Genomic DNA, 16,737 nt, shown 5'->3' on the forward strand with positions numbered 1-16,737 from the left:
CAAAGACTTATCTGATTTTATCAGAGATGGCATCAAAAAGCTGTAAGCATTCTCCAGACGCATTCTGCTATGTATGTGGCCAATTCATCAAGACAAGAACGAAAAAGTACACTGTTACAGCATCTGCAAAAATGTGTGAAGCCCACACGGCATATTTCAGCATGCTTGTCGGGGGTCAAGACAAACTCTGGGTCTCCAAAGAGGCTTTACGAAGTTTCCCTGTTATTTTTGTCTTTGGGACAGGATGGACACCGCAGCGCACTACAACAGGAAGCACTGGTCACAACGGACAGAGTTCTCTGTGGGGAGGCACAATGTCAAGTGTGAGCCATTAGTGCACCGCCAGAAGGTGTTGTTCCCACCATTGCACATAAAATTGAGTCTTGTGAAACAATTTGCCACAGCTCTTGATAAGGAGTCTGCTGCCTTCAAGTACCTTCGACACTTCTTCCCTAAGCTGTCTGAGGTCAAAACTGGTGTTTTTGTTGGACCGCAAATAAAGAAGATCCTGGAGTGCACAGAATTCCCCAAGAAGCTCAGTAGGAAGGAAAAAAAAAGCTTGGGGCAGCTTTGTCGCAGTGGTTCGAAGTTTCTTGGGCAATCTCAAGGCCGAAAATTATGTGGAAGTGGTTGAGGCTGTGGTGAAGAACTACGGCAAAATGGGCTTTAGGATGTCCCTGAAAGTCCATATTCTTGACGCTCATCTTGATAAATTCATTGAGAACATGGGGGCATACTCAGAGGAGCAAGACGAGCGCTTCCACCAAGATATACTGGACTTTGAACTTCGCTACCAAGGAGCGTATAACGAAAACATGTTGGGAGACTGTATTTGAGGGCTGATACGTGAAAGTGATTAACATTACAGTCGCAAATCTCGAGAAACTACTCACATCTGAACATTTTTGTACAACTTTAGTATAAATACTTGTAAATCTCTGATTCATATGTTGTTTTATTCAGACCTTATGTAAAAGAAAATGTGCAAATTTGCCCGTTTTTACGTAGAAAATAGGTTAATTTCTAAATTTCATTATCCAGTTCACAAAAGTAAAGTTTGAAGGGAATAAGGACCATTTTCTGTACTTTTACAACACAACCAATTAAGAAATAACACACACTATCCAGGAACACAATTTGTGTTACATAGTGTAATTCGATGATAAGCTTGGGAGACTATAAGACTAAAATTCAGGATTCAATCCTTACTATGGACACAGCATAGATAGCCCATTGTCCACTTTTGTTCATAATTGTAAACAAACAAACCTGTAGTTGTTCCGATCGGTGTAGATGAAATCTTAACTGAGAATGTTGAAGATATATTTATACAAGCACGTCAGAATTTATCAGTTTCAGTGTGGGTTTCAGTACTAGTAAAGATCATTTACAGACTACGATGTAAAGTGCGTAGTAGAAGAGATACATTTCTATCTGGTCTGCCAAATGCAAAATTTTTGTCACCTGAACTCAGACCTCTAAGTCATGAATATCACCCTCTGAATGATTTTCTCCCATTTTGTACACAATAATTAGATGTACTTGTCGTAAATATGATTCTCAGGTTGAGTGAGTACAATAGTAAAACAGTCATAAGATGTGCTTGTCCCAAATACTAACCACAGACTGAGCGAGTACAATAGTAAATACGCGGCCTGTCAAACTAATGAATAAGTATATGTTATAAAATTATTATGAGTTTGGTCGCCAGTTTGGATTTCAGTCCTTTAAGTTGCACAATTAATTTTGATTTGGCCGCACCTTTGTTTTTTGCATACCTAGAATGTTTTTGGTTAGATATCAGTACACACCAACAAACCACAGCTATTAAGAAAGTGACACTAGATACTAACCCATATTAGCTGTAGGATTGCCACCCTCCTATTCGAAACAGACCTTTATCTTACATAACATATGGTGAAAGTAACAGCTTCCTTTATAGCAAAGCTGTGGAATTTACATTGACAGTGTCTTGTCATTACCCCCATGCAATCGGTACATCCGTATCAAGAATCATTATTCATGTTCATTGCTTGAGCTAGTACCACGTGACACTAATCGATCTTTAGTTAGGATAATTTCATGAAATTTAGGTTGTTTTTTTTTTCTTGTTTTTTTTAAATAAACGTGAGCTCGGAACTGTTACAATAGTTTGCTTGGCCTAACCAATTTTTTGTATTTCTGCACGCCCTTTCATCTTGTATATTTGCTGCTTTATCTTAACCATATTTAATTCGACTGACAAAATAAAACCAACTAAAAGTAAAAACGTTAGACCGATAGCTAAAGTGACTTTATTCGTAAATAAACGTAAATTTTTTCTGCAACTTTGAGCGGTTTTTGTTGCATAAATTTGGACATATGGCTTATACTTACGACAACTGAGACTCCTAATTATAGGTTAAAAAGTTATATCAGTATTTCAAATTTAAAAAAAAAAAAATCCATATTAGGTAAGAATTTGTTTTCTACCAAATAAAGTTTCCGTACTTTTGGTGCGAAGAGGAAAAACAAAAAGAAAGGAAGAAAATAACAACTGGATCAATTATATCGGGTATTTCCTTATGTTTTGCCTAAAAAATAGTTTGATTTTTAGTAAATGTCCAGTAGAGCACATCCACTGAAATTATGTAATAGTTTTGGTTATTACAGTCTAAGATACAGAAGATGGAAATCACTAAACTATCATTATTGTTAATAACACTGTGTCCTGCAGTAGTTTGTTTTGATTCATGGATTGAGTGAATAAACTGGTAACTTACTTATCAGATGTCCATGCCTTAAATAAAAGTTTTCAGCTATAGATGTTAACTTTTCTGTATTATGGAGTGGTTTGTTGTTTGGAATATAAAGCTATAAAAACTAATTATTTCGTACAAATTATAATCGTTGAGTAGATGCACTTCACTTGTGAATCCCCTTGGATCATGTGTAAGTTTCGTAACTTACGAAACTTACTTTGGGGCTTGATTCCCTACTGTGGGCAGAGCGTAGTTAGCCGATTGTGTAATATATATCATAATAATATCACATATTCTACAGACATGCTTGTCTGCTATCTCAAATGTGTAACTAAGAAAGAAAAAATAGCTTATTTAAAGTGATACAATGTAAATTTGCACATAGTTTTATGTATTTAGTAGAAACCTTCAGTGCATTGCAACATTTTAGTCATTTGTGGGAGTGTACACGCAATTCAAAACTTGCAGACTGTGTTTAGTCATTGTGTATTTTACAGTTTATGCAACAGTTTTAACGAAAATAAGCTAACACGAATTATATGAAAAATAATTAAGACACTGTATTTCGACTTGGATTTTAATTTTGATATGTGTGTTTGTTGTTAAGTATAAATCTACGTTATGGGCTATGCCCACCACGAATATTGAAACCCAGTTTTTAGCTTTATACGTTTTCAACCTTATTGCTGAGCTACTGGGAGGTAAAGTATAACATTATAATTCCTTAAATGTTCTTGTTATGGCTGAATGACCAGGTGGTTAGGGCACTTCGCTCGTACTCTGAGGATCGCTGATTCGAATATCCGTCACACCAAACATGCTCGCTCAGCTGTGGGGACGTTATAATGGTACGGTTAAACAACTATTCTTTCTTAATACAAATATATTTTAATGCACAAAAAATAATACAGTTTATAATAATGATTTATATGCATAAATTATACAAATTTACAAATAGTGTTGAGTCTTCTATTTAGTCTGGAACTGAATATTTGATTGGCGGTTTACGATGAGCGAATTCATTTGAAGTTGATGACGGTACAGTTCGCTTAACAGGTAAGCTAGATAGGTCTTCACACGCGAGTTTTTTTCGCTGAAATTATATAATGTCTTCATAGAAATGCTAATCTCTGAAGTTAATTCATGAAAGTTAAACGGTTTCTAATGTCCAAAACCTATAAACATTTCTGGTCAAATATCAGTAGTGTCGGTTTGTAAACTTTAAGGCGAGGTTCTAAAAGCTGCAGTTGGCAACAATGAAAAAACATGTATTGTTGGTTTTTACACGCTAGAATCTTCTACAGATTTAGAGAATAGTTGGGACTTTCGCAATACATATTTAACACTATAGGTTACATGCATTGTAAATATATATTTAACTAAAACAAACAGTGATATCAAAATAATTGCATAACAATAAATTTATCACACTTCCCTTCTTAGATAATTAAAAATTGACCTCATACATTATTAACTATGTTTTTTTTTTAATTTCGCGCAAAGTTGAACGAGGACTGTCTGCGCTAGCTGTCCCTAATTTAACAGTGTAAGACTAGAGGAAAGGCAACTAGTCATCACCACTCACCGCCAACTCTTGGGCACTCTTTTATCAACGAATAGTGGGATTGACCGTCACATTATAATGCCGCCACGGCTGAAAGAGCGAGCATGTTTTGTACGACGGGGATTCGAACCCGCGATCCTCAGATTACGAGTCGAACGCCTTAACTCACTTGGCCATGCGGGGCCTTAGTATTAATTGAGATACTATAGATATATTGAAAATAGTACATTAAATATAATACCTTATCAAAGAATTATACAACTTGAATAATCATGACAGTATATAACACAATCAGTACAAATAACATTATGATAATAAAACTACATCGCACGAAAGACCATCAGCACAGATGTTATCAACTCCTTTGACATAGGCTATCTTCATATTATACTCTTACACTCCAATTTAACAGTCTTCTGTCTTTGCTTTTCATTTGGTTCAAATACGTCAGTGGACTATGACCGGTTTAAATGATAGTAGGTTGTTGTGATGCAAATATATACACGTTGAAATGTTATAAAGCTAACATTAAAGCCTATGTTGTTGTTTTTTTTCCACAGTTGAATTTTTTTATGACAGCGAATTTGTTTGGAAAATAACAAACGGTATTCAATACCTTTGTTGTCTGATTGTAATAGAATGGAATCAGCATTACATTCGCTGGCATAAGCATCTAATGCGAAAGGCTTATCAAAGTCAGTTACCATCAATACAGGGTAAGTGCATAAGTATTTGACCTTTTCAAAAGCAGATTGGCAAGTTTCAGACCACTTCAACTTTTGATTTTTCTTTGATAGGTTTGTTATTTCAGTGACGTAAACCGAATTTTTGCAAAACTTCCAGCCATTCCTAAAAATTTCAAACTTTTCTTGTTTGTAGGGATTGGATAATTTACAATGCTATCAACTTTGGCTTGAATTGGAGAAACTTGGCCATGATCTACGTCAGGGGTCACCAGACATTTTTCATAGGGTGGTAGATTACTTGGGGAATGAGAAGCGCGGGCTGCATGATCATTATGTTCAATACTCATAAGCTGGAACGAAAGTTCTCTGTAAAAGACTTAACACTAAGTTTAGGATGTCACATTAGCCATGTTGGAGTGGCATGCAATACACACATATAATAAAAAAACAATCAGAAATACAACCAACATTTTTATTTACCAAAATGTTATCAAAGAAGGTGACATTAGCAAAAACAATTGTCACATTGCACATATTGAATACATATCTGAATTTCACTAAGCCGCAAAAACGTTAGTGAGATTTATGAAATTGGCGTTTGGTCTTCAAAATATCTTCAATGCTGCATCCAATCATTAGAATTGCTTTCAAATGTTCATCAGTCAACCTTGATCGATGTACCGACTTCATATACTTCATTTTTGAAAATGCTTGTTCACAGACATAAGTTGTTCCGAACACTGATGCCATACCAGATGCGAACTGCTTCAGCTTTGGAAAATTATCTTCAAGTATGCAGCTGTAAAATTCAATAAGTTGTCCCTCTCTGTGTTTTGCTTTCAACAAGTCATTTCCTTGCAAATCGATGACCTCCAGCTGAAATTCCACTGGCACGTCATCAGTGACACAATCAGAAGGTTTCTGAAAAAGGAGAATGTCACTTTTGATTCTGTCAAGATCCGAAAATCTCTCTAAAATACTTATTTAAATAATCTTTTCCGAAACTCCAGGTTGACATATTCTGTGATTCCAGCATGAAACTCATTAAAACACTGAAAATGAGAGAGATTTCCTCCTTCCAAATGTGCGTCAAACAATTATAGCTTTCTCCGAAATCCTTTAATGATTCTATAGAGATCACAGACAAGGTTATTCTTCCCCTGAAGTTTCAAGTTCAATTCATTCATGTGGGACGTGATGTCAACCAAAAATGACAACTTTGACAACCAGGTTGGATCCGCAGAAGTGGATCGACTCTATATTTCTCGATAAGAAATATATCTATTTCTCTTCTCAGCTTATAAAAATGAGACAAGACTTTACCGAAGCTGAGCCACCTCACAGTCGTGTGATAAGGCAAGTCACAGAAATCGGAATCAGTTTCTTCAAGAAACGCCTTCAACTGGCAGTGATTAAGTGCATGATCCCGAATGAAGTTCACTGTAGAAATGACTGCTTTCAGTACGCAAGAAATATCTAAGTCTTTTCCACAGAGTGCTTGCTGATGTATGATGCAGTGTATGAACAGAGCGTTTGGGAGTTTAAGATCTTCCAACTGTTTCCCAATCAGCCCCACCAGACCCTTTTTACTCCAGCCATGTTTTTTCCTCAGTCAACTGTTACATCTCTAAGCTGATTCCACTGAAGTTTATAGTGTTGCACAGTTTTATGCACTTCCATGAAAATGTCCTCTCCAGTTGTTCTTCCGTGCATGCTGCAAACTGATGTCAACTCTTTCGTGATCTGAAAGTCCAAATTAACTCCACGAATGAACACGAGAAGTTGTGACGTACTCGAGAGATCAGTAGACTCATCCCGTGTCAAAAAATACCATAGGAAGTTTTTGGCGTATCTGTAATGCGATGTTCTCTCCAAGTTCTTCTGCTCTCCGTACAACCGAAGTTGCTGAAAGGCTGATACTTTCAAAGAAATTGGCTTTTTCAGGACACAACTCATTTGCTGCATCCATCATACACTCTTTGATGAAGTTGCCGTCAGTAAAAGGTTTTCCTCGCTCTGCCATCCTATGCACTATTTTATAACTTGTACGAGTGACAGATTCATTTTCAGCAAACTTTCTCGTGAAGATATTCTTTTGAGATATAAAAACACGTTTCATGGATTCAAATTTCTCAGAACGGAACTTTTCTGAAAATTTCAAATATGTTGATAGATGTTTTGTTTCATAGTGACGTCGAAGATTGTACTCTTTCAAAACGGCAACACTTTCGGTGCATATTACACAAGTAGCTTTCTGGTTTTTTGTTTCCACAAAGAAGTACTTTTCTCCCCATTCTTCATTGAAAGCACGACACTCAGAGTCCGCTTTTCTTATTTTAAAAGCAGCCATAACGTTGGGTGAAAAAAAAACAGGATCTGAAAATGAAAAACAGAACGCTGTGAGAAACGTATTGTACAGGTCCAAGAACGCACAAACAAAATATATTGAAACGTATGTTTGCCACGACACTTACCTAAGAACGAGTTACGAAAAGCGCATAACCTGACTAATAAGAGAAATGAGCTTGCTGAAGCGGTAACCCTAGACCCCTGAATATACAAGACGAGGGTTAAATCTGTACTTGTTTTCGAAATCCTAATGCTTTCATAAATACGTGTCTCGATGTGAATAAACGGGCAGCAAGGATGAAAGAAGAATTTTCTTTTCACAAGGCGCGTGACAGCCTTGTTTCTTTTTATCATAACGTCTTGTGTTTGCCAGCTTAAAGCGATTATCGGTGTGATTTATTTTGTTATGACAGTCAGACATTTGATGAAATGTCACTTTTTATTTCCAAGTGGCTAGTTGCTGGCGGCCGGGCTAGCGCAGATAGCCCTCATGTTGCTTTGCGTGTAGCACAATTACAAGTAGCCTACTTTTTTAAGCAGCTCTAATCAGAGGGTTTTTTTAATAAGTGTAATAAGTTTTAACTCCATTGTATATACACGTTTCCTTAGCTTATTCAAGCAGTTACACGTAGGTAAGGCTTGTTGTAAACAAGGCCTTGCGCACTGTTCTTTTCGGCAAGTGTAAATCGGGTTAAGTAAACCAACCTGATCTTGTACCTGGAAAAACATACTTCAAATAATTCAAATGAAGTATAAAGTGATAAAGCAAGCTTTGAATATATATATATATATATATATATATATGTGTGTGTGTGTGTGTTTTTATTAGGGCTTATTGTAGTGGAAATGTTCACAAACATTTTTTTCTTATAGCAACATATCACCAAAGTAATCTTCGTTACGAGTTTATATTACTAGCTTAAGACTAAGATACAGAAAGCAATGATAATCAAGGTTAGAAAACAGTGATTGGCTAAAAATCGATAAAATTGTACTCGTGTTCGAATTATTTGGTGAAATTAACACTATTTGGTTCAAAACTATTATAATTTTCCTTGTAAGGGCTACGAGTGTCTAATAATTATGCTCGGAGCGCAATGAAGTCAATCTAACGTTTATTTTGCGATTTTAACATTTTATTGTACAAAATGAAATAAATAAGGCTTACTAATTGAAATTTCAGATCTTAATTATATAACCTACAAGTTTTCATTTAATTTGTGAATAACAAGTACAAGCTCAGTTCAATGGTACAGTTTTGTCATTGAGGCAGAATGTACTTATTTTGCTGGATACGATAAATGTAAATCGTGTATTCCAAACCGCTGAAACTTCTAAACATGAGCATTAACAGATTACTGTTGTGGTGAAACATCACAGTGTAAAAGCCTAACCGTATTTTAGCACATACTTTACTTTGAGCTTGCACAGTGCTTTCTTACTAAAAACCTGTCATTGATAAAAAAAAAGAGTATTATTGTGATAGTTCACTACACTTGTTATTAAAATAAAACTAAGCTTAATTTAGAATCTAATTTCAATAACGCGTTTGCATTCCTAGATGTTATTTTTAAAGTAACTCCTAACTTGTTCATTATTTTAATCATTAATGACTTGTTTGCTGATTTACAAAAGACTAAACAAATGAACATGTTTATGTTGCTGAACTGAAGCTAACTCCTTTATAGATCGACACTTACAAAGTACGAAGCTAAATGTTCCATGCCATTTTATAGATAAAAAGATAAAATAAATGCAGGACTCGACTATTCGTGTTTAGGTTAGTCAATGAAGAATAATAAAACAAAAGAGTCACAAAGTAGACGTATTGCAAATTTGGCCATTTGCCAATGCAAGCAACAGGCTTGACAAGATAAGATAGAGCTGATAAATGGAAGGTCGTAGTAGTAGAATGATTAATGTCGCTCTTAGTACCTAGAATTCGCTTTACTTTAAATGCACTCAAAAGCAGAGATGACTCATGACAGTTGCTAGTGTATTATTCCAGTATAGCGTGTCTTACTTATTGACTTTAAATAATCTCCGTGCCCTTCATTTCGGTGAGTGGTGTATTGTAGCATTTGTTTTTGTGCAGAATATCAGAATTCAAAAGAGAGATAATGAATATAAAATGCCGAAAATTAAGTTTAAATACTACTGTTAATAATGTACAACTTCAGACGTTAGGAAACTGCTTTTATCGTAAAGCGACGTTTCCGAGTTTTAGTTAAAAGTGCGTTAAACTTCTATCGCTCCATACATTTAATTGATTTAATTAATATAAATCGTTTACGTTTTAGTGATATTAGTAAGAAGTACATGTTAGCACAAATACCAAAAGAGAAAAATGTGGAGAAAGTAGTGTAACATTCTAAAGGATTAAGATTAGTTAATGTCTATACCCCTTCTAAAATACCTGTTACGTGACTATGATAAGTTTATATTTTTTAAGGTTGTAGTGTTTTGAATTGTAGAAGTATATAAAATTTAGTTGAACCTTTAGGGGTTTTCCTAGTTTTAACAAAGCAAACTACAGCTATCCATACTTTTGTTGTATTAGAAATGAAAACAGCTACGGTTTAAATAGTTTCTTTTTCACAGGATGGCCAATTGAAAACGAAAAATAATTATTTAGTATTTGTATATATATAAAATCTAGGTTTTATGTGTAAGTTCTGTGTTTTCATATTTGCTTGCAGGTCGAAATGAGCTCATCGCCAGATATATAAAACTTCGGACAGGGAAGACACGAACGAGAAAGCAGGTCTCTAGTCACATTCAAGTATTGGCTCGGCGGAAATCCCGCGAAATTCAATCAAAATTGAAGGCAAGTTTTTGTAGTGAAATCTGGTATATGTGATGAGATTTGCTTGATTTGTGCCGATCGTTTTCGTGTTTCATGTTTTCTGTCATTTTATAAGTGGTGTAGATGATTATAATCAAAGCCGTAAGCATTATTGCTTTAAGTAGTATTTAATATTATTACTACTAAGAATATCACTCCCTCAACCTAATCCGCTGTTTTTTTACCTCCATTCACTTTTGTATGTGTGTGTGTGTGTTTTTTTTCTTATATCAAAGCCACTGCTGGCTGTCTGCTAAGTCTACTGAGGGGAATCGAACCCCTGATTGTAGCGTTGTAAATCTGTAGACTTACCACTGTATCAGTGGTGGACCACACTCTTGTATAAGTATTTTGATGTGTGTGTTCAAATGCCATGATACCACGTAGCTGATATATTAAAGTATACCTATTTTTCATTAGTACAGGTATAAAAAAAAAAAATCAAAGCTAGCTAGTATTTTCAGTAACATGCTACCTATTTAGACTTTAGGCTATGTTGTGGTCAACCGTAAAGTTAGTTTTTTATTAAATGTTGATTTTTTTTTTCCCTCAGTAATGAATAAGTTGTATACTTTAAATAACTGAAAATACTTGTTGCTGCTGAAAAGTTTCTTTGAAATTACAGTTGCATTTTGTGAGACAGTTGCTTGGTGGTTCCATCTATTCAGAGAAAGTATACTTTTGTTATCCATATAGAAATACAATAAATTCAGCATATTGTATACTATTAAGGAAACTGCATTAACCAAAAAAGAAACTTGAAGCCATAGTACAAGCAATTACCAACAGTCTGCTTGGCAGTGGTCACCAGTATTAATTAATATGTTTGTCCTTTAAATGTTATTGGTTGTAACCAAAGAAGAGGATTGTTTTAATAGTTTATGCTTTTGCATCACTTCACAAGGTTACATCAGCTCATAAATTAATCTAACTCTTAATAAGATCAAGATTTTTTATATATTACTGTGCAGCAGCAAGTGGTCATGCTTCTAAAAACAGATATTTTTCCCATTTGCTAGTGCTTTACCCATCTGTGAATTATTCAGCATGAGTGAAAAACATTTGAAAATACAAATTTTGTAACTTTAGTTTATTGTGAAATTTTTTTTCAACCAGAAAAATATCTCAAATAGCTAATGTTTTTCAAAGTTATGTTTGGAAAATTAAAAAGAAATATAACAAACAAATTTTTGTTATTTGGGTAATTAAATAACATTGTAAAGAGAAATTTCTTTTCTGTTTTCACTGAAATGTAGCTGATGCTAGTTTTGTAATCCAAGATATTAAATTTTGTTAAAACATTCAAGTTGCTCTTCATCTGATAACTTAGCAGAGCACAGAGGATCCATTTGAACTCCATCAACATAGTTAGAATCTGAGTTGGTAGCTAATGAAAATAAAAACAGTTGTTATTCGTAATTGGTTTTGTTTTATAATCCCTTGCATATTATTCTAATTATTTCTATATTTAGAAAATATACATATGTAAATTTTAAATAAGTGTTTAAAATACAAGGAATAAGTTGAATTATATTTAAAAAAAAGATGTTGAAACATCTTTTCATACCTCTTACATAAGCTCAATGAACAGGTATGAATAACTGTTACCTGAAATGATAGTAAAGGAAAAGTTTAAGGATATAATTTTTTCAATAAAATGTTTTAACTGTCGTGGAGAAATATTTTATACTACTATTTTTCTGTTCAGTCTTTAAAAATTATAAAGATTTTTTAGTCATGTTTAACATACAGAAACATTTAGATGAGTCATTTGTTTGTATATGAACAAAAACCTGTAACTTAATGTAAAAATTATGTATTATGAATCTTGAACTATACCTAAGTTTATCAATCTGCCTGTATATCATATATATTTGTCTGGCTGTATATAAAGTGATCATCCAACAAGTAATATCCATCTTTGCAAGTAAAAGTTTATTTTTCTGTCTTTATAAAATAAACTATATCTGACCTCCTCATCTCTTGAGAGAAAAAATCCTTGGGAACTAACTGATGTTTATTGATCCAAGTTGAAGGAGAGAGAGAACTGTCTCTAGCACAACTAATACAATTGAATGTAAAGGTTGTACTGTTTTAATAGTTAAGTCAATGATGCATGCTAACTGTAGATTGCTTCTCCATGAACTGTCTTTGCATTAAATTCAATTTCTTATTGTAGTCTAACCTAAATAATTTCACTTAAGTAGTTGTGTTTTACTAACATTTAATTTAGATTAGAAACTATGACCTATATATTAATTCTACAAAAGTATCTGGCTCTTTTAAATTCCTGTGTTTTCATTCTTTTGTATCTGTTAATTTAAAACATCTCGCTGGTGGAGCAGCCTTTAATTATCACACAGATATAATGTAAGAAGTATTTTCACTCGCAGTTATAAGTCAGAAGATTTTTATGCATATTAATGAACAGAAAAGAAAGTAAAAAAGTATTTAATTTTTGAAACTTTTAGCCACATTAATATCATCAATGGTACATTCAGTATAATAATTTTATATTATTGAAGTATAATATGAAATTAGTTATCTATATAATTTGTTTTAGTGGTGACAAATATCAAATTTGAAATATAATGAATGGGCTAGAACTTTCTTGTTCTAATAGGTTAAACTATCAAGAGAATAAAGATCAGAGATCATTCTATTAGAAGTTAGCAAGGAATTTAACAATTATCTCATATAATTATTTGAATAGTCATCAACATTTTGACTAGTTATTTTCAAGAGAAAAACATAGTTGTTGGTTTGTGTTATGCTTGTTGTTAGTAAGGTGTTAAATGTGTTTTGTAAGGTACCATTAGAGGTAGCATCTTGGGCATCCAACAAATGTAAACACGGTTCTTTTTCTAGCATTACTGGCTCATTATTTCTTATCATATGGATTTAATTTCAAATTTTAAATAGCAGTTACCAATTATGAGTTGCATAAGAATTTATGTCACTAACTCCTTATTAAATGATAACGGTAAAAAGACAAAGCTTGAGACACTACCTAAATACTAGATGTAGCTGAAACTGTAAAAACGATGCAGTTCATTAGCTGTGAAAAAAACACAGAACATTGAAAATGTGACTTGATAATGAAAAGCCTAAAATGTGAAACATTAGAAACAATTTTGAAGAGAAAAATGAAATTTAGTAGAATGCCATCCTAAGACCACTTAGGAAGTTGAAGATCCTCAAGTGAGGCCCAAGTCAAAGCAAATATTTTGAATACATATCAGACTGTTATGACCTTCTTCAAATTTGTAAAGTGATCTATAAATACGATTTATAAATACAAGTAAACAAAGTGAATTATCCTTCTTCTTTTTGTTCAAAAACCAACATATTTATTCACTCTAACATTGCCAAAGGCTAATCTACATCCTACATTAATAGAATTAACAGTGTATAACTAACGTCATTAGTGCTGATGATTATCAGCATTGAAAGGTTTGGTTTATCTCATTTTCTAGCTATTTTACAATTCATTTGAATATTTTTGCAAAGTATGCAGATATTTTCATGCCTTTTTTTAATTGGAATTTTCTCTTGAAATAAAATTTTCTGTATATTACCACCTAAATTATATTAAATGAAATATTTTTAATTTGTTGGTATATTGCATGTTCTTTGGGAAGTTTGTGACATTTTTATTGTCAGTTACTCTTCTATTAGGTGTTATTTTATAATTTTTGTGAAGTTGGATATGGCAATAAGAAAGTTGAAATTACTTCTTTGAACTTCTACTAAAAGCAGAATATTATATCATTAGTACAAAAATGTTTCAAGTGCCATGATGATTGATCATCATGCTTCACACTAGGATACATGTCATTTATATTAATTGTCAAAATTTCCTGAATAAAAGTAACCATAATAAATTCTGTTTTAATATTTTACTATAAAATGGAACCACACTCGTATCCAAAATATTTTGTTGATATTTAATTTTAAAAATTTGTTAATTTTCTTTAGTTACTGTAGAAGTATTGAAACTTAACTTTTCTATTATCAGTGGTATTGTTACTTAACTTAGAAATGTTTTATGCCCTTAATGTAATTCACTTTTATACATACAGCCTATAATAGTAGTAAAGCACTTTTTAAATTATTGTGGCATATTTCAAATAACCATATCAGTTACATCATCAATCATGCTCATTTCTACTGCTCCTCCTTGTCCTTTGCTATGATTCATCATATGGTCAAAGGGTTTATAACCATCGGTTGGTCCGATGGTTTTCTCTCTCCCACTCAGGACCAGACTTCCAAGGAGATGGCATTGCAGTCGATGTCATCCATGTCTTCTGCTCAGATTGTATCTTTGTTTCACTCCCAGGATCATGCTTCAAAGGAGAAAGCCCTCCAGTCGCTAACTTCACTGTCATCTGCCCAAATTGTTTCTGCTTCTGCCATCCAGAACAAGGCTGGTCTTTCCTTAGTTGGTCCTCCTGTTAGCTATCCAGGAGCAGCTGTAAGTGACTGTTTCCTAAAAAGTAATCACTGGTTATAAATAAGTAAAAATACTCCTTTTTTTTTAAATCAATTATGTATTTGAAGTATTTTATGAATTTATTAGATCAGGAAGTGTCTATTTTTAAATTATTTATATAATTTACTTGTATCTTATTACAAAACAAGAATGAATAATCAATAGGAAAGCAAGGTTTCAGTCATTTTAGCTGGCATTAAGAATTTCAGGTGAAGCCATCTTTTAAGTAAAGATTTGTATGACTTGACTGATAGGGATGGTTTCTTTATCGTTATATAGTTTTGGCAGTCAACAATTGGTCAGCCAGGGACTTCAGAAGAGTAAGTGTTACGTAAATTAATTATTTCTTAATTATTTAAAATTATCAGATTGAAAAAGTACAGAAAGACATAAGTTAAGTACAGAAAAGCTATAATAACATAATAGAATGATTTTGAAGAGATTATTGAGGTAAAAAAGAACATCAGTGACAGAATAAAACATCAAGAAAATGAATTGGTAAATGCAAAGATTAAGCCAACCACACATCTTTCCAATATAGTACTTCTCTCTTCTTACATTATTAGTATTGTACCCATTTTATGCATTGAACTTTTTTGTTATGCCCTCTGTATGAGAATTTTTCTTATAAGGAATGCAACAATCCTTCCACACTTCCCTTTTGGAATCAGATCAAAGATTCCAACATGCTTCTCATGCAAATCATCATATGTCATTTCTCCAAAAACTGAAGAGCACTACCATCACATGTTGCATGTGACTCCCTCTGCTTACCACCACCAAACCATCATTTGTTATTTGACAGTGCTTGAATTCCAGAAATGCTAACCATTACTATTTGAGCGTAATCATTACGATTTTGGTATATACATTACAACTATACACTCATACAGACAAATATTACAACTTGTTGCAACTCCCAAATTATTATATATTATATAGGCCTATACAATAAAGTGATATATTGTTCCTCCAGAGCTTGAAAGGGGTGAAAAGAAAATTTCCAGTGAGATACAAATAAATTTTGATAATAAATAAAAGACATAGTCCAAATGGCTACTTGCAATAATCATGTTCATGCTTGAAATAATAAAAAAAAATATTTGTATCTCCGACACCTACCAATAGTTTGAGTTTAGTGCTTCCCCATACCGGGTACATGGGGGAATCCATACTTATGGCATCAGTGCTTGTTAGCCAATCAGCACTCATGTAGATGGGTATTTCTCGTTTTCTAAGCGGCATAGAAACACCAATGCAATCGTTCACAAGATGGGAAAAAAAGAGGCCTAATTCACCATATTGTCTTGTTTCTGGTAAATCTAAAAGGACTAAAACTGTGAAAGGGCTCTGTCTAAAATCATTACGCTCAGTCATTTGAAATAGTTGGCATATCTGGAATTCAGATGCTTATTTTTTTTGCTTCATACTTCTCAAAGTAAAAAACCTAATTAATTTAATTTATTTCAATAATTTTATTTTTACTTTATTTTTGAAAATATTGTCTTGTCCATGTTTTGTTGCAAAAAAATTTGCTTGTTTTGTATCAAGCATGAATTCTGAAGTAAACATCACCACTTTCAGTGCATCCCATTTGTCTGATAGCATATTGCAGATCACAGGTGCAGGTGACACCCTCAGAGAATTTATTTCCTTTCATTTGCAAGGAGACTGAGCATGATATGGAGCAGTCTTTGTCTGCTGCAATTGTCCCTTGTCCTCCCAAGTCTTTTCAGACTGGCTAGACTGACAAAGATTTTGATTGTTTGTTTCTCCCCTCCCAGAGTTCTTTGTGCCTTCCCAAACCTTAATCAAGGACATTTTTAGGCCACTATTGGCTTTCTCAGGTATGTGATCTTTTGTCTATTGCTCTTATTTGTTATGGACTACATTCTTCTATATTGCATGATTCTATCTCTCCATCTTATTTACTTTTCTCCTGTCCTCTGACAAATTGTCCATATCTGAACAAACAATTATTGGGCTCATGTTTATCAATCTCTTACACATGTCCAGTATTCCCATCTTCATCTTACTCTAATGATTCTTTTGCAGTA

The 16,737-nt window shown here is 33.4% G+C and overlaps 1 protein-coding gene across 8 annotated transcripts in view; it reads left to right on the forward strand.

Annotated features, from left to right (window-relative positions):
- Nucleotides 1–16,737, forward strand: part of LOC143222789 (transcriptional enhancer factor TEF-1-like) — a 132,488-nt gene that overhangs the window by 88,665 nt on the left and 27,086 nt on the right. For 6 of the 8 annotated variants that reach the window (XM_076449767.1, XM_076449772.1, XM_076449769.1 and 3 more), the window contains 3 exons: nt 10,040–10,167; nt 14,447–14,662; nt 14,960–15,000. In XM_076449767.1, coding sequence (XP_076305882.1) covers nt 10,040–10,167; nt 14,447–14,662; nt 14,960–15,000 — 385 coding nt within the window. Of the gene's footprint in view, nt 1–9,220; nt 9,401–10,039; nt 10,168–14,446; nt 14,663–14,959; nt 15,001–16,737 lie in introns of those variants that run through there. The other 2 variants (XM_076449774.1, XM_076449768.1) reach the window with 2 other exon arrangements.

Source organism: Tachypleus tridentatus, chromosome 8 (assembly GCF_004210375.1).
Source record: "Tachypleus tridentatus isolate NWPU-2018 chromosome 8, ASM421037v1, whole genome shotgun sequence".
In the NCBI taxonomy this organism is placed as follows: domain Eukaryota; kingdom Metazoa; phylum Arthropoda; class Merostomata; order Xiphosura; family Limulidae; genus Tachypleus; species Tachypleus tridentatus.